General features: G+C 42.6%; 1 protein-coding gene across 1 annotated transcript in view; it reads right to left on the reverse strand.

Moving 5' to 3' along the window:
* BACH2 (BTB domain and CNC homolog 2) overlaps window positions 1-22,527 on the reverse strand; it is a 315,667-nt gene that overhangs the window by 87,211 nt on the left and 205,929 nt on the right. The window contains exon 3 of the mRNA XM_004710922.2: window positions 13,796-14,050. Within this exon, the coding sequence (XP_004710979.1) occupies window positions 13,796-14,038 (243 nt within the window). The 5' untranslated portion in view covers window positions 14,039-14,050. The remainder of the gene's footprint in view (window positions 1-13,795; window positions 14,051-22,527) is intronic.

Genomic DNA, 22,527 nt, shown 5'->3' on the forward strand with positions numbered 1-22,527 from the left:
AATGAATGTACAAATGTGCTTGACACAATTGATGTGATAAGAGTTGTATGAGCCCCTAATAAAATGATGTAAATAAAAAAAAAACGATGATGGCAATATATGTACAAATGTGCTTGAGACAATGGATGGATGGATGGATTGTGATAAGAGTTGTAGGAGACCCGATAAAATGATTTTTTTTAAAAGCATGTTCTTGAATTGTTCGTTTTTGATTTTCATGATGTTTTCTGGATTCTTAAACTATATTTTCAATTTTTTGGTAGAAAATGGTCTTGCTTTATATTTCTAAGTTATCCCCACATAGAAGTGACCTAGAAAGACAGCATGTGTTCCGTTCCCCTGCTCCCGAGGAGTGCTATACTGAAGCCATCTTGTCTCGACGAGCATCTGCTCTTACACACACACACAACCCACAACACTCCGCGTTATTCTCTACTTCTTTGTGTCTAAAGTTTTGCACTGTTAAAAATTCTCCTTGCATGCAGCTGAACTCCCTCACATGTTAGCAGGGTTGCTCTTTCTTCTTGTCTTGTCATCGGTGAATGAGGACATCTGGTTAACATTGATGTAGCCTCAATAGGAACATGGCGATGCTTGGTTGACCAGAACTTTGAAAGGTCACTGCATCTCTCCACATGAACATCTTGTAAATCCTAGGGATTTAACTCATTCAAGAAAATTCCCAGAGTTACAAAAGGCTTCAGATATCTTTGCCCGTAACAGTCTGCTGATTTCCCCAATCTCTTAAGTTCTTTTCTTCAAGCTTGATGTTCCATTTTTGTAATCTTCTCATCTTCCTACTTGTAAGGCACAATTCATTTCCTGGGCTATCTCAGCTCCACTTGGCAGACATAAGCAGCACAAGGAAATATTCCCATGTTGTCTGAGGCATATCAGTGGGAAGAAAAAAATGACAGTTTAAACATAGAAATGCCTTTACTTAGTACTGCGTGCTCATTTTTTTTTGGCCAAGACCCTGCAGGTCTCCTTTTATAGCAGTCATCTCCCTGTCCTCTTAATAATCCCACTGCCCTTCTCTTTGTTACTAATAAAGTAAGAGTCACTGCACAGCCACCAGGTGTCAGATCTTTGCAAGTGACCCACATATATCATTGCTTTCCACCTGCATCACTCCACACACACAAGTGTGTGGCCACAGCTCATGGAGATCTGTTTGGTTTGGTGCTGATGCCACTCTGGAAATGATATCATTTATCTCCAATATTGTGGACGAAGAAGGAGCCCTGGTAATGTAGTGGTTACATGTTGGGCTTCTAACCACAGGGAAGACAGTTCAAAACCACCAGATGCTCTGGGGGGAGAAAGATGGGGAATTCTACTCTTGTAATGAGTTACAGTCTTGGAAACTCATAGGGGCAGTTCTACCCTGTCCTGTAGGGTCACTATGAGTCGGCATCGAGTGTGTGTGTGTGTGTGTGTGTGTGTGTGTGTGTGTGTGTGTGTGTGTTTAAGAGTAACCCATCACTTAGGTTTACATAATAAAAAAGGCCCAACAGAAGAAAAATATGAGGGAGCTTCAAAAAGGTGGTGGGGAAATGGAAAGAAAGGCTTAGAAAGAAAGAATCAGGCAAAAACATACGTAGCGAAAGCATTTAGTATTCTCTGCCTTCTTAAAAGCAGAAGATAAAATGAAATAGTTGTTACTGTAACAAGCTGGAGGCCTGTGAGTGTGACCCTCTGCATCCTTCCTGTGATGTTCTTCTAAATCCAGGCGTCTTTGGTTGGTGAACACCCAGCATTTTCTCTCCCCCCAGGCCAACTTTTTGGCTTGCTTGGGAACAGCTGCCAGGATTTCTCTTTGCTGCCAGTCAAGAAGCGTGCTCCTGGGTGAGGCCTGGCTCCATCCCACCCAGGGTGCTGAATGCGTGAACGTTTTCACACAGAGCCGTCACCAGGCTGTGCGCTGACGTCCATCTTGGAGAGCAAGCTCGTGGCATCACTCACCCGCACGAAGGGTGGTGCCAAGGGCACTTAGAAACACAGTCAACAAGTTTTAGGCGCCCATGGCAAAGTGGTGGATTTTACTGTATGTACCAAATGAAGGGAACAAAGAGCATTTCTAAGACACCGGGGCAACCTGAAGTGCTTGTTATAATCTACAGGCAAAGTCAGCCCCGCCTGCTTGTAGTGTGCTATTTGGTGATGAACCAAAAACACTGAGGGTATAAACAGAAGCGTAGTACTCGATTAGCACTCAAAGTTTTCTTTATGCTTCTAAGTTGCTGGGTTTTTTTCTTTCCCCTAGTGAAAACCACATACCACTCCAATGGTTGGATAGGATCCATTTTATTAAAAAATTCCTGAATCAATTTCCTGGCTTACAGCTAGTTCAACCAAGATTCCAGGTGTTCTCACCATGAGAAGGGCCTCTTTCAAAAGCTCTCTGCGCCTACAATTGCACCCCCCCGAGAATGCCATGCCCCCCAGGAAGAGAGCTGGAACTTGAAGCCATTTGGTGATACTCCAAACCTCTGAGTAGAATGGGAATCCATTAAGATTATTAGGTGACTTGACTGATCTCCTCTAATTTGTGCCAAGTGTTAAGGCTGCCAAAGAAAAGCCAGAACAAAAACGGACTCTTAGATTTCAGCTCAAGTATTTTGGTGTGGAAACTGTATTTTCTTGTAACTCACTTAAAAAGCACACCAAGCTTTCATGGTTTAATTGTGATCTCGGTTTTCAGGAAGTAAAGGGAAATGAGATATATAATTGATGTTTCCCTTCCGTTCGGCTTTCAGCCTAAATGGCCCTGCACTTTGATTGGCAAAGTAGGGCAGGTAAAAACTGTGAACAAGAAACCTATTCTGAGAAGTACTAGCTCAAGTGAAGTACCCCTACATCACGAGTGACTCACTCCTCTACTTAAGAGTGCTTACTCGGCAATGATGAAGCCAGGCTAATTGGACAGTGGCCTGCTGCCAGCTCATGTTGGCATGACCTATAATACCCTTGGCTGACAGCCACACATATCTCTCTATCGTACCTTTTTTTTTTTAAAAAAAGAAAAGAGGTAAATCTAGATGGGAAGTGGAAATGATTAAAAAAACAAAAACCCTCCCAACTGCTTTTTAACTTGTTATCATGAATTAAAAGTTTAATTAAATACTCTGTTTAGGGCCAAGGTTCTATGAAATAAGACAAGATAAGTATGATTACTGATCAAGTGAGGGCTTTAAAGCTACTAGTTTTAAATGAAATAGCTGAGATTTCACAAGAGTTGAGAGAAAGAACCATAAAGGGCATTTATTAATATATAAGGGGTCTTTAAACAGTTAATAGCAAATGTATATCATGAAAAAAACTATGCATGGATTTCAATTTTTGGGGGAGGGGTGGATAACTGAATGCACTCGTATTAACGTGCCATAACGAGTCTGAATAGGAGCTAGTTTGAACTAAGATGGACAGGGCATGTTTGAAAACCCCTACCAGGGCAACACGGATTCTGTTAAAAGTTGAAGCAAAAATAAGCATCTCGTGTGTTATGAAACTTGGGGGGAAGGATGGTGATCCTCATGGATACACTCCCAGAAATCCAAGGTTTACAAAGGGATAAGTGATTTTAAGAAAGGATTAGACCAGGCAGAAGATGAAGCCTGCTGTAGTGAAGGGACTGATGAATAACAACAGAAATGCTATAGACATTTCAATGGTTCTGCTGCCATCATTCTGATGGAAAGCTTAATTAAGTTCAGCAAACTTTGCACTCTATGGGGGCCAAAACTGTGGCTGCAAGGTCAGCTGCCAACAAGAACAGAGATTTGAATAGACATTTTAACCAATGGGGGTCAAGGTCCCCAAGTATTTTCTTTAAAGGATTATAAAGCAAGAGCTGACACAAAGCCCAGTCAAAACATCGGTTGGCACAAGGTGGCCGTGAGCAATAGTTACAGCACTCGCTTTGGGGATGCTCAAGGAACTGTGATTTCTGGAGGCCCACATTCACACCACCTGCTTATGAGGAGCATGTTTTGAGGATGTTTGGCAATGCTTGAGGTGCAAAATGCCTGGAAAAGCTTCACCAGGGAGTCTTCACCATGACGATCCGATGCGCCTGCTCATTCCTCTCCTCAAACTGTTGTTAGGTGTGGCCAGGCTGGTTCGGCTTCTCAGCAGCCCTACATACAATAGAAGGGAACACTGTCTGTTCCGGCACCATCCTCACAATTGTTCTCATGTTTGGGGCCATCAATGCAGCAACAGTGTCACTCCATTTTTGTCAACTGAAATGTTCTGCTTTTTCTGTGACTATCACAAAGAAGGAATGAGAAAGTTAAGGTTTATTGTGCCAACCTGGCTGATAAACACATGTGGGGTTAATTGAAGGGCAGAGGGATAAACGGCTCCATGAGCCTTGTCTTTCTAGTTCTCGGGTCTCTTTTTATCTGGTGGTTGGACCAGGGTGCAGCTGCCTTAGCCCTGCTTCAGCAGGCAAGGCTCACTTCCTGCAAAACATCCCTGAGGAGAAGCCACGTGAACCTACCCTGATGCACTCCTGGTGCTGGAGCAGCTGTGTGGAGACCTCTGCCAGCGCTGAGATGCTTACATGCTCACTGACTTGGCTTTCCTCCTACAGTCGGCGTCATTGTGTGTGGTTTGTGAGACTGAGGACTACTTTGTAGATTGTTGGACATATGAGCTAATGTTGGACCTGTGGGCTTGGGCAGCACTGGGCTGGGATGTTTTCTTAATGCACACTTAGCCTTTATATAAAACTCTTATACATATGAGTTTATCTGGATTTGTTTCCCTAGTTTACCCAGACTAACACAAGGAGCCTAGGAGGCATAGCGGCATTGGGCTGCTAATCACAAGGTCAGCAGTTTGAATCACCAGCTGGCTCTTATAGGAGAAAGATGAGGCTTCCAACCCTCATAACAAGTTAGTCTCTTATCAAAAGATATAGTGCCTGGAGTCTTAAAGGCTTCAAGTTAAACAAGCAGCCATCATGCAGAGAAACAAGCCCACATGGAGGAAGCACACCAGTCTCTGGGATCAGGAGGTGTCCTCGGGACTGGGTAAGAGGCATCAGATGACCCATAAAAAACCAACCAAAAAGAGATAACCATATTGTTGAGAACGAGGGGTGGTGGTGGTGGAGCAGAGACCCAAAGCCCATCTGTAGGCAAGTGGACATTCCCTCACAGCAGAGTCACAGGGAAGGATGAGTCCACCAGGGTGCAATCAAGCACCGATGAAACACACAATATTCCTCTGGTTCCTTGAGGCTTCTTCACCCCCCCACGATCATAACCCCAGTCCTGCCTTTCGCTGCGGGTTAGACCACAGCATGTACACAGGTACACATAAGAGATAAGCGCTCAGGACACATGGAATCCAGCAACGGGAATGGGTATGGCGATACCAGAAGGCTAGGGGGAAGGAGGGGAGGAAGGAGGATCTGACTGCAATGATCAGCACATAACCCCCCCCTCCAGGGGGATGAACAACAAGAACCATGGGGGAAGGGAGATACCGATTGGTGTAAGATATGAAAATAATGATAATTTATCATTTATCATGGGGTCACAAGGGTTGGGGGGAGGGAGGGAACAAAAGAGAAGCTGATACCAAGGGCTCAATAGAAAGTAAATGTCTAGAAAAGAATGATGGCAACATGTACAAATACGCTTGATACAACTGATGTATGGACTGTTATAAGAGTTGTACGAGCCTCCAATAAAATGATCTTTTAATTAAAAACAAAATTATAATAGAAAAAAACCCACTCCGAAACAAACGAGTTATAGCCTCAGAAAACCTGCAGGGGCAGCTCTACCCTGTCCTATGGGGTCACTTGCCAGGAGTAGGGATTGACTTGCTGGCAACTAATTTTGATGCAAGCAACTCTACAAAGTCCTTGTTAGAAATCCACATAAAAATGTTGATTGCGGTGGTCATTTTCCATCCTTGGGGTATAGACAGGTGGATCGAAAAGCACCATGAAAACTGGCTTTGAAATAAGGTCACTAAAAAATAATTTTTAGATATGTCTTAGGTTTTTGTCTACTCAACTCCTCCTACTGTGCCAAAAGAGGAACACATTTCCGCAAACGTTTCCTTAAATAGGATTTACTGGCCTCCGGATTTAAAAAAATTAAGAGGTTGGAAACAGCTTATGCATTTCGGTTTTAAACTTAGCTAATGCTGTGGCTATTTTCACCCCAAATTTCCCTCCCTCTGGGTCAGCGCCATTCTGCAGCCTCGGAGGCTGACATCACACAGCCCCCCGCGCTCCTCTGCATGGTTCTGCTCTCCTGCACCCCGACTGAGACAGACGCCCAGATTGCGGGGCTGGAAGTCACCTTTGCATTACTATAAATACATTCTGCCCTGAGGCATGTCAAAATTATCAGCACAATTCTAGCACTTGAACACTTCTTACTTGCCAGCAAGTAGTTACCTAGAATATTTTGACTTCTTATTATTTATTTGCCTTTTTTCATCTGGTGCCAAGTCTCACTAATGCAACCTGGAAAATTGCACCACAGCTTTAATGAGAATTCTGAAGTAAGAGCTATTTCATCAGGGAAGACTGTTTTCCTTTTATGGCAATAATAACACCTACTGTTTATATACCACCATCCTTCCAAGAAATTTAACATATCACCTTTCATTAATCTGAACGGCAGCCCTGTAAGTCGAGTTGCTAACTAGTATTTGTACTCCCTGTATACTTGTAGAGAAACTGAGGTCATTACATCTAAAATAACTTTCTCAAAATCCTACAACTAGGGTGATTAATGAGCCCTGATCTGCCAGCTTCAAAAATGTGCGTGTGTTCTAGGCGATTAAATAGCCCAGTGGCTCCATAGCTGTAACTGGCATCTACTGTAAACTGCAAGACCCGGTTGAAAAACTCAAGGGATATTCACGAACTAAGACAAGTAGCAGAGCTGAGCTCGTTCCCCTTCCTGAATCCCAGGCTTCTCTTCTTTCCTAACCAGTTTGCCTTAGCGCTTCCCGGTTTCCCCCTGCTTCTCCGTTGAAGTCTCCTCTCTTCCTGATCAGCAGGATTTCGTCTCGCTCTCCCGGAAAGAACTTAGAAACATTTCTAGGATCATAAAATATAACACAGGATAGGATCTCCAAGACCCACCGGTCCAACTCCACCATTTTCAGGTGAGGGATATTCCGTGCTAAAGTGGGGTTTTTTCCTCTCCTGGTCCCTAGACTCCATCCTCGCTTGTGCACTCAAGGAAATTCCTTTAGCAATTGGCTTTCTGCCTCTCATTTTGTCAAGTGTACCCCCTCCTTTTGTTATGTTCACAGAAGCTCATGTATGAGTGTTAGGACAGGCTCTGCTTTGATAGCAAATCAGCACCACAGTTTAGTGGTTTAACACAATAGTTTATGTATCACTGTGTCAAGGTCTGATCTGAGTCGGTGGCTCTCCTTGCTGGTTTTCCTCCAACAGCGGCTCATGGATGTAGCCTGCAGTTCTGCCACCTTGAGTTCTTTGACACCCAGCTAAATGGACAGGAAAGAAGATAGAGAACTCAGGCGTGCTCGTAACTGCCATAGACCAAGAGTAATTAGTTGTATCTGTCACATTTCATTAGTTAGCTCTTAGTCACATGGCTTATCTGATTGCAGATTTTGCCTTCCTGTAAGCTCAATAAAGAGGGAAATTACGCGGAGGGGAACACTAGTGGTGTTGACCTGAAGGTGCAGACAAACCAAACAACAAAATAAATGAAGCCTCTTTGGACAACATTTCTCTCCAGCCGCTGACACTTTTCTCTCACAGACCCGTTCCTCTGTTCCCTTTAATTTCAACGGCCTCAAAAAGGTTCCCTGTCAGTCTCCACAAAACAATTAGATTTTGCTCTTTTGCTCTCGAAATGCTTGATGAAATCACCAATAGCCTCCAAACCACTGGTTGGTCTCTTTTCAGCCTTCACCATTTGACAGTCGATAATTTAAAAATTTAAAAAGATTTTTTAGTGTTATTATTAATTTTTTAAACCGTGGAAAATATAAACAGAGCATTCTTCAAGCCAATAACTTTTACATGTGTAATTCAGTGCCACTGATTATACTCTTCATGTTGTACAACCGTTATTGATGGCCTCAATGGCCCCTAAGCAACAGCTCCTCCTTTCCTTCACCCCTGGTAACCACCGGTCAGCTCTGACTTCTTTCTTTCTTCTTCTTCTTTTTCTTGATATAAAATTCACATATCATACACTTCCACAGTTAAATCGCTTTAAAAAGAGTTGTATATACATCAACAAAATCAGTTCTAATGTTCCCTCCCCCCTCCCAAACTCAATGTTTGCTCCCCAATTCCCCTCACCATCCCTAACCCCCATCCCTGACAAACAATTGCATCAGTTGTTGACAGTCAATTCTTCCCTCCTCCTAGAAATACTCACTTCACTTGGCTTTAAGTTAAGTTGACCAGACGTCCCGCTTTTGGCAAGACAGTCCCGATTTTTAACAATTTTTCCCGCATCCTATGGCGTTTTTAAAAAGTCCTGATTTTTTGAAAGAATGCTCGACAAGCTAGGGTATATGGTTTTCGGCTGCCATGTGGCTATTTCGCCAGGATATGAGTTTTATCAATGGTGTCCCACTTTAGCAATGTTAAAATCTGGTCACCTTACTTTAAGCGCACTACACTTTCTTAGTTTTCCCTTCTGATTTAAGGACTATTCATTCTCAGTCTTTCCTTCAGGCTCTCATTCATCTCCCCAACTTTCTGTAGATGCCACCAAAGTCATGCTGACTATCATTCCACCCCCCCACCCTCATCCTGTCTTATTGCTCTGGATCTAACCCATCCCAGAGACACAAAAGCTTTCATATGCTCTAAGAATTCTAGGCTAGAAGATTCTAGACTTTTCTTGTTGTACCTTGCTTGGCAGTGCTACTGCAAGAGGGTTGTGCATGGCACCCTGGGCTAAGACTGACCAACAAATGCTTTTGCTTTAAATCCTTCAATGTCAGTTTTCCCTTATGTTTAGCATAGAAGATTTGTACAAAATGTTGAGGGGCAGCAACACAGTGAGAGATGGGGGTTAGATGGACAGAGGCAGCTAGCGCTAGCTAGCTAGACAGAAAGAGAACATTAACAGTTAACCCTAAAACCATAAGCTCCACTTGAAGTGACCAACTTTACTTTCACTCAATAGAGAGTTTCTGCATAAACCCTTTTTCTTTCTCAAATATCGGAGGACACCGGCAACCAGTCCAAAGAAACCCTCTAGACAAAATCCTCTAGAAAGCAGCTCTCCCCTTTGTTCTATGAGAGAGCCAAGGGGCCTCATTTAAGAACGAGGTTGGTGTGCACGCCCACTGGCAGCTGTATGTCTTTCAAAAGCATCTGTCATTCCTGCCCCTGCACTCGGCACCCTGTGGGACTGGGCTTCCCCATTGTGATGTCACTTCTAGTGTGTAGCATTCAAACCCAAATGATCTCTCAGGTGATAGCTATGGAGGTGTTTGTTGAACCTACTTTCATCCTAATTAGCATCAGGCAAGGATGAGCATTGGCAAGATGACTTGCCATGCTTGGCCCATGTACCATTTTCTCTTCATCCCTTAGCTTAAAGCACACTTACTGATTATCAATTAAGGTCCTTCAGTGGTGCACATGGTTTGGGCTCAACCACTAGCCTGGAGGCTCAACCACGGGGAAGAAAAGCTTAGTGCTCTTCTAAAGGCTCCAGCCAAGAAAACTATGGAGCAATCTGTAAAACAGAGTCAACACGAGTCCGGACTGGTATTGACAAGTGATAAATTAAATGATGTTTTATTACTTAGTGGAAGTAATAATAAGTACAATGCCTATTTATTCATTATTTACTCTATCTGCGTGTGTTCTCCAAGGTAGAGCCAACACTCAGGTTCTACAAATCCTGGGAATACCTGCCACTCCATTTTAGGGAGGAAAAGAGGCAAGGCGTTTCACTAGCTCTTTGTCTCACAGAAGGAGGCCTTAGCCATCTACGGAACCGACTGCCGCTCCTGGTCAGGAGGAGAGCAGCGCGAGGAAAATCAATTAGTTCAATGCACTAGCCAGGCCGGCGCGTGAACACCAGTCTTCCTGACTTTGTGACCAGAAGGACTCGTGGAGACCCAGATGCTCCGAACTGCTCTGAGAAGGGCTCCTGAATGGAGTGGGGAAAAATGGAACAAAACTCAACATCGTAAGAGACAAGGCTTACTGGTTGGATGCCCTTAGTCACCCTTCAGGTACGGAACTGACAAACAACAGGCAGAGAGCCTCCAAGGGGGACAGTTACACTAAGGAGGGATGCACACTTTAGAATAACCAACCACTGGAGATCAAAGGGGCAGTGTTTACCCAAGGACAGGGTTTAGAAGGGTTAGGAAAGGAGGAACTGCTACAAACGACAGAGAGAAGTGGGGTAAAACAATGTAACGCTGAGGGGATTGCAATGAATGAGAGGAAGCAAAAAGCGTATGACTTGTTGAACTCCAACACTGATGATCTGATTTGTGACTCTTCACCTAACTTGCAATAAAAAGGTTTACAAAAGGAAAGGACAAAGGAGGCCTCTATTTTTGTTTAACCTACTTCTAGTTCAGAGGCTATCCGGACACGGCAAGCGGCTCTCATTTGCCGGTCATTGCACTATCTGTCAGTAGCCAGGATTTGGGGCTAGAACTTCATGACTGGAACGCAGTGGAGGAAGGGCTTGACTTGGCCCAAAATGACAGAGTAGAGGCCCGCGCGTGGTAACAGCTTGCTTTCGGAAGCTTCACAGTCCAGAGAGAAACTCTCCGACGTGGCCATGCCGGGCCCCTGAAGAGTCCTGTGGTTCACAAGCCGGGAAGTGTAGAGGTTGGCCAAGGAGTTAATCAAAGGCTTTTACTTATTGTATATTATTTGAAGCAAGTGCCAGTTCATTCCAAGCTACTACCTTCCAAGGCAGTGTTTGGGCTGCTTGCTTATTTATCTCTTAATTCAAATTCTATGAAGTCATTTGCAGAGTGAAGTGGGACAATTACCATCGAGCCTGCAAGGACATTTCAGGGTGACACAGCAAAGGGAGGAAAACAATACCTAGCACGTGGGCACCACCGGCAGGCGCTCTGAACACGGGGAGGCTGTTCAAAGGAGGACTCTGAAGCAGTGACACAGACTAGAAAGAAAACACCCCTGGGGCTGCTTTGCAGGCTCCAGGTTGGTGTGTGGACAATGTTCATTCATGCTTCACAGGGTGAAAAAAAAGTAAGCGCTACAGCCGAAGGTTCCAGATACATGAGCAACCAGAGTGCTTCAAAGGTCTGGAGGCTGTGGATCATGCAGGGGCGATCATCAAGAGAGCTGGCAACCCACACAAACTCCCTCTGCAAAGAGAGAAGTCGAACAGGTTTCTGTGTGAGGTCTGTGTAGTGTTGCCGCCTCTTTTGAAGGATACTCAGTACTAAGGAAGTAAGCAATGATCAGGTGTGTTTTTTTCAAACTTGTTGCTGTGAATTGGGTGAAGGTTCACTAAGCAGATCAGTTTTCCATTCAATAATTTATACACATTTTAATGATTGGAATTTAAATATAAAAAAGGAATGTCCAGGTTATGTCATATATGCTCATTGACCCATTTTGTTTAATTTTTACTGTTCTGGTATTGTACTGAGCCCTGGTGACATAGTGGTTATGTGCTGGGCTGTTAACTGCAAGGTCAGCAGTTCAAAACCACCAGCTGCTCCTCATGAGAAAGGTGGGACTTTCTACTCCCATAAAGAGTTACAGTCTCAGAAACTCACTAGGGCAATTCTACCCTGTCCTACAGGGTCAGCTATGAGCTGGCACTGACTCGCTGGCAGTAAGTTTGCTTGTTTGTATGTTTGTTTTGTATTGCATTGTGATAAATAGGTCAATGACTTCAGAACTCCAGAGGTTTGTATAGAGGAGGATGAATGCTCAGACCAGCTAAATGAACAGACCAGGATCCCAGAGCTATCCCAGGCCTAGGCTTAGGGCACGCAGTCTAAGACGTTTCAGCTGGGGCCAGCAGGGTCAGGGAGAAACTAACTTACATGTACTCACTTAACATGTAATTTTAATTTGTAAGTATATTTTAGCATAATTGAACTTTCGGAAAACCAGTAAAAAGCATTATACTTATAAATGGATGGCTCTTCAATAGAATGAACAAGTGAGGCTCAAGACCATTCTGGATCAATGGAAGTTTCCTAAATATCTTCAGAGAATTCTGGAGTTTGAATGAATAAGAAATACATTCTTGGGGCACCTTAGGGGGCGAGGATCTTACACTCAGTGAATGCCTACTATTGGATAAGAACTGTGCTGAGAACCTGTATCTGTCAACTCACTTGATCCTCGTGGCAGGCAGATGGGCAAGGGGCCCTATCAGTGGAGATATGGAAAATCTAGCTCAAAGTCACACCAGTCACACTGCAGCTGCCATTCCTCAGACTTCTTTATCCATAACGCTGCCTGCGTCCCCACCCCACCAGCCTCCTTTACATCATCTTCTGCGTTGTCATTTACTTCTAATAATGTCGTGGACGGACTGCTGATGGAGCATTTTACGGTGAGGGCATCACATAAAAGAGTCATTCCTGTGGAAATGCAGAATGCCCACGCCACTCCCTCACTCTCCTGCTGTGCAGTGGTCACAGCAGATCTGGTGTAACCTGCAGTTGTCATCTGGTAGCCCCAGGGTTGTCATGCTTGCCTTTTAAAAGTGTTGGATTGGAGTGCCTTTTGGTGGAACAAGGGCTCTCTCCACAACTCCTTACTGTCTTCTGCACAGTGGTGCCCTCACTCATTCATATGCCTTTCCTCGGTTATATCCCTCGGTAGGCCTCTGAAGGTGTTGGGTTTGTGAGCCCTGGGACTCAGTGCTGATTGTAATCGTTCGCACTTCATGTCAGAGTTATGGTGCCTTTGAAGGCTTCTCCTAGACTGCTGTGAAGAGTGCTCACTGGGTAACTCCACACAGATGTGGTGTGTGTGTGTGTGTGTGTGTGTGTGTGTGTGTGTGTGTGTGATGCACAAACTGGAGTCACAGGGAATGACTGCACTGAGCGCAGGGCTGAGCTTTCCCCGTGTTACCATTACTCATGAAGATGAGGGACGTCAGGATGAGGGCAGGGGGAGAACGGCCACCAGGTCAGGGGTCTGCCACTGGTAAGCCCAGGTTTGCCTTCCTCAGTGCAGCCATCTCAGTGAATTCCAGAAGGCCAGGCTCCTCTAAAGTACAGAAATGACCAGACTCACTGAAGTAATTAAGAAACCCAAGTAGGGTATTTTCAAGCAAGGTGAGAAAAGAGCAAGTTTACACTTCCTTCTTAGAATGTTCCCATATTAACTGTGAAAACGACTGGTTGCTTTTATTTTCCCCCAAGTGCAGGGAGGCGCTGTGAATTCTTGCATTCTTTTACTCTCAAGGGAAAACGTAGTGATCCTTACCCCATCTGAAAGAGCGAACTCATAGCTACAGCCACAGTGATTCAGATCCCACAGCCAGGTCTGTACCAAACTTTGGTCGAACTACTCAAAACCTGAAGAGTAAGTGAACTAGAAACTACGAGAAACTGTGAGGCACAGGTGAGGCTCAGTTCCTTTCATGTATGGTGCTCTGTTCAGATTCATGACTCTGAGACTTTGGGTGCATCAAATAGAAAGTGGTTACACCACAAACAATGTGTGGGTAACGTAAGACCTTGAGCGGGTGACATGGCACAGTGTCTACCTGCTAGTTCCCACTCAAAGGATTTTCTATGAGGCAGTCCACCTACACTGGCAACCACACAGACGGCGCAGCAACTCTACCTCTTCAGGCAAGCTGACCACCAAGTCATGCTTCGTCTGTCCAACGAGGGCCTGCCAGAAGTATTCACTACATGCGGCCAGCACAGCCCGGTGGGCCCGGAACTCCCTCCTCTCCACGATCAGAGTCACGTCACAGAGAATATCCTTTTTCCGCTGGTCATTGAGGCCCAGGAGGATGTTGGTGCAGTGGACTGTGGACTCATACACATACATGGGGGAGTCAGGCTTCTCATCCACAGACATGCCGTTCACACCCTGAAAGAGAGAAAGGCCGAGTCACACACCTGTCAGAGGCAGAGGCAGAGGAGCCCGTGTGCTCACGGTTCTGCAGCCTGAGGAGCAGACTTGCCAATCGGCACGTTCAGGCTCAGTTTGCACAATGCGCTCAGAAAGCTTTTCTGGAGGGTCCCAGTCTCTGGCTGATTTCGCTGCATCCTTTCACCCCAGGGCAATGAGGTTTCCAGCCACAAAGCCAGGTTATTGAATGAACATGGAAAACACATAGGCACTTTAAAGTTCTGCAATTTTGATTTTAAGACTGAAAAGGAAATTCTCAGTTCAAGTTCCAATTGAGATTTGTGGAAAGAAGAAATGAATTATGTTTAAGCGTTTGCAGGGCTGTGTTGGTGATGTGCACATAGAATTCCTAAGTTGAAATTTGGCTAAGATTCTTAGCAGAGCAAATATCTCATTGTGATACAATTTAATAAATTAAACTCTGTGTGATATAAGGACCATATACACCAAGTTATTGCAACGGTCCTCTTTTGCAACTTCAGACAAATGACAACCCTCTAACAGTTTTTTTTTTTGGCTGTTAAAATATTTGGAATTGTGCTGTCATTATCTTAACATGGTTTTTTTTAAGGAGATAATTTGTATCATCAGGAGTCACCAAAAAGATAGAGTCAACAGTGAAGGCCAATTTTACACAAGCGGCCTGTCTTAGTTTATCTAGTTCTCCTATAGCAGGACTACCACAAGTAGCCGGCTTAAATAGAAATGTATTCTCCCGTAATGTAAGAAGCTAGAAGTGTGAATTCAGGGCGCTAGTTCCAGGGGAAGCTTTTCCTTTCCCTTGTCTCTGGGCGAAGGCCCCTGTCTCTTTCCTACATCGATGGGCCCAGCGTTCCTTAGAGATCAGCATGTGTCTTGGTACCAACCCTCGGGGCAGATGAGGTCCTCAGCCCCAGGGTCTCAAGTTAAAGAATATCCCTCCTCCCAGCTCTTCTTCCTTGGTGACAGTAGGTCACTCTTTCTGCTCGACCCTCTTTCCCTCTACCTCCGCAGGGGACAGATGATGCAGGCCCACTCCAGGAAGATCCTCTCATCCATCAGATCAGGTTGTACCCTGAATAAGTGCTGTACCCCACTCTAGTCTTGCATCAACATGACAAAAACAACCTAATTCTGATGATCACTCAGCACTAACTCATAGAGTTCAGGGTTTATAACACATCACAAAATGGAACATACTCGGATCAGATCACAGAATGAAGGGCAACCACATAATCACGGCCTAGTCAAGTTGACATCCAGTTTGGGAGGCCACATGTTAATGCCTGACAAGGTCTTTGCTTTAAATGTTATCCACTGAGGCATTTAAAACACAAACAAACAACCTAAGACTGGTTCGCTTTAGAGGCCTCATTATCTTTCTATGCTAGAGAACCTTATGGATAGTGTCCTTAATTTACCCATTGGTATAGAATTTAACACACCTTTGAGACAAAGAGCTTACACAAATACAGGCCAGCTCCGAACTGTATTATGTGATTTGTTAATCTGTGGAGATGAAACTCTTCAATGACTAGGCACTACCTACACTAACAATGAGGGTTGGTAATAGGGCGAAATTTCCAATAATATTCCTTCGCAAAGGCAGAACCGTGCCCATCAGATTAATACAGGCCATAATAAAGCAAGGATGGCATTACAATAGCAGACACATGGTGGTTTGCGGCCATTTTTCATTGCTTTGCCCATTTTTAATGGGTTGTTTATGGCTGAACGTTGAGAGTTCTAAATAAAAGTTCTTTATCAGATGCAAAACAATTTTATTTGCACTTCGTTCACAAATGGTACAATTCAACAGTTTAATCCTATCAATAAAAGTTGTACAATCATTACCACAATCAATTTTAGAACATTTTCTTCTTCCTTGTACTCATTAGTATAATTAATTACTGTAACTGTTTTACTAGTTATTGGTGTTATTATTATTATTAATTAGTGTAATTGTTATTTTTAATGTGGCAAAAATATACACAATGAAAATCCTCCAATTCCAAAGTCCTCCAATGCCACACCTTCTACAAGTTTACTTCAGAGTCACTGATTGTATGCTTCATGCTGTGTAACCATTATTGATATGCTTTTCCAGATCATCCCACTACCAGTAACGTAAACTCAATGCCTGCTAAGCAAAAACTCCTCCGGCTTCACCAATGGTACCACAGGTCAGCTATGGTTTCCTTGTTTTCTTGATATGAAATTCAAATATACGTCCATAGTTAAATCACTTTTAAAAAGAGTTGAAAGAGTTGTATATACATGATTACCATCAATTCTAATGCTCCCCCAGACCCCTTATTGTTTGCTCCTCAATTCCCTCACCCTTCCTTCACCCCCGATAAACCTTTGCATCAGTTATTGTCTCTATGTAGCCACTCCTTTTGTGCGCCATAAACCAAAAAACCTAACAGAAACAATAAAAAATCAAAACCAAAATGAAATAGAAGGAAAAAATAGTAACATAAAGGTAAAATAAAAAGCAGGAAAGAAAAAAACCACTAGCAATATTAAAACAGCCAGAGAAGAAATTTCTGTCATGGAACAAAGGAGAATATCTTAGCCTAGAACAAATTCAGGTTGAGGCAAGAGGGAGGTCAAGTGATATCTTAGTTTGACCCACCCTAGTTGATAGTCCAGCTGTTCCAGGGCCTGGCCTGTGGCCAGAGGGGATCTGCAGACTCCATCTCCCTAGAGAATCTGCAGATGAGTTTGGGGCGCCCGCTGTCCTCCATCTCTTCTACAAATTGGTTGCTCACAATTTAAGCTCTGATACGTTCCCCGTCATCGTATTGGATTTTGATAGCGTCATCTCTGAATGACATTGACTGGTGTGCTCCTTATCTGAAGACAAGCCTTTAAGACCCCAGGCAATATTCCAATTGATAGCTGGGCACAAGCTGCTTTCTCCATCACACTTTGCTGTAGCACCCTTATCTTCAGCGATCTCTTCATGAGGGCAAGTATCTATCGGGCTTGAGGCTAGAACTAGGTGGCAGCCCAGAATCCACCTGTTTGTCCACGGGTCATGAATGACTGGTTTACATTAGTGTCTATGACTTCAATTTCTTTGTCATGACTTATTTCAGTGGCTACACATCTGGTACAATATTGAATAGGAGAAACATTTGGCCTTTCACCATTGTCTATGCTGTTAGTAATAGGTGTTTCACAGTTGTACTTATTGAGGTGAGGAAGTTTCCTTCTATTCATAGTTCACTAAGAATTTTATCAGGATTGAGTGTTGGATGTTTTTAAGTGTTTTTTACTGCATTTACTGAGATGATCGCAGTTTTTGTTTCTTTAAATTTGTTAACATGATTAATAACTTTGTTTGACTTAAGAATTTAATATAAACCCAACCTTATATATTTAGGATAAACTCTACTTGGTCATGATATATTTACCTATTACAATTGTTGCATCTAATTTGCTACCAGTTTGTCAAGATCTTTTATATCTATGCTCATGAGGGATATCACTTTAAAGTTTTCTTCTTTGTAATATCAGGGTAATGCTAGTCTCCCAAGTGGGAATTGCAAAGGTTTTCTTCTTTTTCAATGTTTTAAAAGAGTTTGTACATAATTGGTATCATTGCTTCCCGGCATGTTTTGTAGAATCTACTAGTAAAGCCTTCTGTGTGCTTAGAGTTTTCTTTAGCAACCAGTTCATTTGAAAACAAACAAAAACCAACTCCTGTAATACACAGCTCAACAAACTATTCTCTATTTTCCTATTAATACTTTCAGAATTTATACTTATATAATTTCTCACATTTCAGCTATTGAAAATTTGTGTTTTACTCTAGACAGTTTCTATTGGTAGGCCTTCAAGTTCATGAGTCTTTTCTTTTGTAATATTGAATCTACCATGAATCCCTCCTCATGTGTAATGTTTATCTTTTTCATGTGGTTTCTCTCTAAAAGTTTGACTTGGATCTTTTTGTTGTCTTCCATGATTCAATATAATGGACCCAATCTTTGATATAGTTTTTTGGGCATTTGTAATACAGTTATAATAGCTGTTTCAATGTTCTTGTCTGTTAATCCTACTAGCATATTAATAGATCAATTGATGTTCCTCCTCATTGTGAATCACACTTTCCTGCTTCTTTGTATGCCTCACAAGAAAACTCAAAGCCGTTAAGTTGATTCTGAAATTTTAAATGGAATACTCAACATTATAAAGTTCATGTTACCGGATATTTTTGAGTTCTTACAAATATTCTAATATTCCAATAAAAAGTAAAATTTTGCTGAAGATAATCAAAGAACGGGTGCAGCAGTACAATGACAGGGAGACAGACACCAGAGGTTCATGATGGACTGAGAAGAGAATGCAGAACAATGGATATCACCGCTGATGTCAGATGGATCTTGGCTTAAAGCAGAGAACACCAGAAAGACATTTATGTGTGTCCTATTGACTATGTGGCCCATAACCAACTAGGGATATCCTTGAGAAGAATGGGAATCTCAGAAGACTACATTGTGCTCCTGAGGAACCTGTAGAGGGATCAAGAGGCAATTGTGCAAACAGAACGAGGGAATACTTCATGGTTTAAAGTCAGAAAAGGTGTGTGTCAGGGCTGCATCTTCACATGGTACTTATTCAATCTGTGTGCTGCGCAAGTCATCAGGGAAGGTGGATTATATGAAGAAGAATGCAGTATCAGGATTGGAAAATGGCTTATTTAACAAGCTGGGATGTGCAGATGAGACCATCTTGCTTGTTGAAAGTGAGGACTTGAAGCACTTGCTGATGAAGATCAAAGATTGTAGGCTTCAGTATGGATTACAACTCAATGTAAGGAAAACAAAAATCCTTACAAGGACCAGAAGGTAATGTCATGGTAAATGGAGAAAAAATATAAGGATTTTGTCTTGCTTGAGTTCACAATCAATGTCCATGGCAGCAAGTCAAGAGATCAACCGATGCATTGCATGACATAAATAAAGAACAAAAAAATCATATCATTGTAAATGAGGGTGAGGGCAGAGTGGAGACTCAAAGCCCATCTGTAGGCAACTGGACACCCCCCTTACTGAAGGGTTGTGGGGAGGAGATGAGCCAGTCAGGGTGCAGGGTAGCAACGATGAAACATTCCTCTAGTTCTTTAATGCATCCTCCTCTCACTATCATGATCCTAATTCTACCTTACAAATCTGGCTAGACCAGAGGATGTACATTGGTACAGATAGCAACTGGAAACACAGGGAATCCAGGACAGATGACCCCTTTCAGGACTAGTGGTGAGAGTGGCGATACCTGGAGGGTGGAAGGAAGGTGGGATAGAAAGGGGGAACCAATTACAAGAATCTACATATAACCTTCTCCGTGGTGGATGGACAACAGAAAAGTGGGTGAAGGGAGACGTCGGACAGTGTAAGATATGACAAAATAATAATAATTTATGACTTATTAAGGGTTCATGAGGGAGAGGGAGTAGGGAGGGAGGGGAAAATGAGGAGCTGATATTAAGGGCTCAAGTAGAAAGCAAATGTTTTGAGAATGATGATGGCAACAAATGTGCTTGCCACAATAGATGTATATATGGCTTTTGATAAGAATTGTATGAGCCCCCAATAAAATTATTTTTTTTAAAGAGAAAAGAATGATGGCAACATATGTACAAATATGCTTGATACAATTAATGTATGGATTGTTATAAGAGCTGTAAGAGCCCCCAATAAAACAGTCTTAAAGAAAAAAAAAAAGACTTTTTTAAAGTGTTGAAAAGCAAGAATGTTACTCTGGAGACTAACATGTGCCTGACTCAAGTATTTCAATCGCCTCATGTGCATGTGAAAGTTGGACATTGAATAAGGAAGACTACAGAGTCTCTGCAGTTGAATCATGGTGCTGGTGAAGAATGCTGAAAGTACCACGGACTATGAAAAGAACAAACAAACTGGTCTCAGAAGAAGTACAACTAGAATGCTCCTTAGAGGCAAGTAGGCAAGATTTGGTCTCATGCGGTTTGGACATGTTGTTAGGAGAGACCAGTCTTTGGAGAAGGACATCATGCTTGGTGATGAAAAAGAGGAAAGCCATTGACAAGATGGATGGACACCGTGGCTGCATCAATTAGGTCAAATTTCAAAACCATTGTGAGGATGGCACAGGAACAGGCAGTGTTTGGTTCAGTTGTACATTGGGTCAACATAGTCAGAACCTACATTATGGCACCAACTAATAAATATTCTTGAATTTTGAATTACCTGAAAAAAATTAGAGCCTTTCAGGCCTTGCATTTCACACTTGTTAAGTAGGAACAGGAATATACAGTTGATTATTACCATGACTTAGTCAAGACCTTTCTGAGCACTCTAGCCAATGCCTCTTAAATGATGTGGTGTTCTTGTCTGACTGGTAGGAATAGCAGCTCTGTTCCTGCCGCCGGTGAGCTCTGATTACGGTTCCTTCTAATCCTTTTGGATGGTTCTTTTCTCATCCTTGGTTAATTTCCTTATACGCATGTGCTGATCGGTTTTCTGAAAAAGTATTCAAGGGATATATGAAATTCTCCTTCTTTGTAGTTCTTTTATTTCCTCCACCCTCTGAGCTCTAGCTGCCGTGGTCTCCCAAACTCTTAGCTCTATCTTCTTAATGAAGAGGTCAGCCAGTCTCTTCCTTCTCCTTCCTGTGCCATGGTCTGAACACTTTCAAAGCGGTGAGGTGGGCTCAGTTTGTTAACTTGTAGTTTTTCACGGATCCCCGGTGTCCAATGCCATGAACACAGTTTGTTCATTTTAGTCTGCTTTTATAGTTGTTTTTAGGATGTTACCTCTAGAACCTATTACTCCATCTTTGCCAGAAGCAGAACTCTGGTTTATCCTCTATATTTTAATCACTTTAAGTACTTTATAAATATTCACTTCATATGTTGCTAATCATAACGTGTAAAACAAGCTATAAATAATCTCTGGTATCTTATTATGATGTTTCTGTTAAGAAGAGTTATTAATCCTTAGGACATTCTAATAAAATATCAAGATATGAAACCACTTTTTATGCAAACAGAAAAGCATTATAAATGCCATAATTCCATTTTAATGACCGTACTCATAAGGTAAAATCTAATTTACATGACTTTTGTCTATGCTTAGGAAATTGCTGCTAAAACTAGTTAGAAGACAGATATTTTCTACTCTGACTTTATATTAAGCCTTTATTTCCATGGAGAGTGTGAGACTTAGGTTTTATGTCAACTTGGCTGCACCTGTAAGAAGATATGAGTGGAAAGCAACCTCTCACTCAGGTCTCAGTCTAATGATGTCTCCTTCAGGGTATGGCCTATTTGATATCCATAAAGAGATGCTGCAAAGAACTCTACCTTCTTACTGTGGTTGATCCTGCATCTGTTACGTTTGTCATTCAACGCTGTCATTCAACGTTAGCCAAGGCCCGCCCGATCACCTGTCAATCTAGGCAGCTCTCAGAAGTCTGCTGTAACAACTGACGTTTTGATTTGACTCTGCCTCCATTCGTCTGTGGTCTTCCTGCTTTCTGCCTTGTTGGCCTGGCAGGTGCGGGAGTTGGGAATTCTATCCAGCTCAGCATCTGACCCACAGACCTGAGAGGAGGACTGTGCTTGCTTGTCCCGTGACTGTGTGGGCCACTCTCTCGATGTAAATGTCTTTCTTGACATAAAGTTTTTTCTTATACATGTATAAGTATACCTGGTTTTGCTTATCTAGAAAAATCAATCTAACACAGGTAGTTTTCAAGATTTCCAGAGCTCCCAGCCAAGCTTTCTAGTCTAATTTATTTTTCCATTTTCAGTTCTTCAACTATTATTTTTCTTTTCACATTCAGTTTTGTCAATTAGTTTGTAGGCATTTTTTAGTTCTTTTTTAAAAATTAGAATGTCTTCCATTTCGCAGGCACTTTAAACGGGGTAGGAACAATTCATGTTCCAGGAGTTAGATGGTATACTTAATTCATACCATTTATAAGGGATGCTTTATTTCTCTATCACATTTATGGAACAATACATATTAATGCACCTGCACAAGAGGGAAGCATGCTATAAAGGACACAAAGCCATAAGTTCTTCAGTGAAAGAAAAAAAAAAAGGAGAAATGAAAGTGAGGTACAGTGGGAAAAGGAGTAGACTAGAGGTTCGAGCTCTGGCACTGACTAGTTTGTGGATATGGACAAGTCATCTAATTTTCTTTGGGTCTACTTCTATATTTTGGACATGTTATCAGGAGACACCAGTCCCTGGAGAAAGACATCATGCTTGGTAAAGTAGAGGGGCAGTGAAAAAGAGGAAGACCCTCAAGGAGACCCTCAATGGGGTCAAGCCTAGGAACACTCTTGAGCATAGTGCAGGAATGGGCAGTATTTCTTTCTGTTGAGCACAGGGTCGCTATGGGTTGGAACTGACTCGAAGCACTTAGCAACAACTTCCAGGTTAGTAAAACGAAAACTTTGAG

The sequence above is a fragment of the Echinops telfairi genome, unplaced genomic scaffold (assembly GCF_000313985.2).
Source record: "Echinops telfairi isolate 266 unplaced genomic scaffold, ASM31398v2 ScPeMD7_3533;HRSCAF=4204_0, whole genome shotgun sequence".
Taxonomy (NCBI): domain Eukaryota; kingdom Metazoa; phylum Chordata; class Mammalia; order Afrosoricida; family Tenrecidae; genus Echinops; species Echinops telfairi.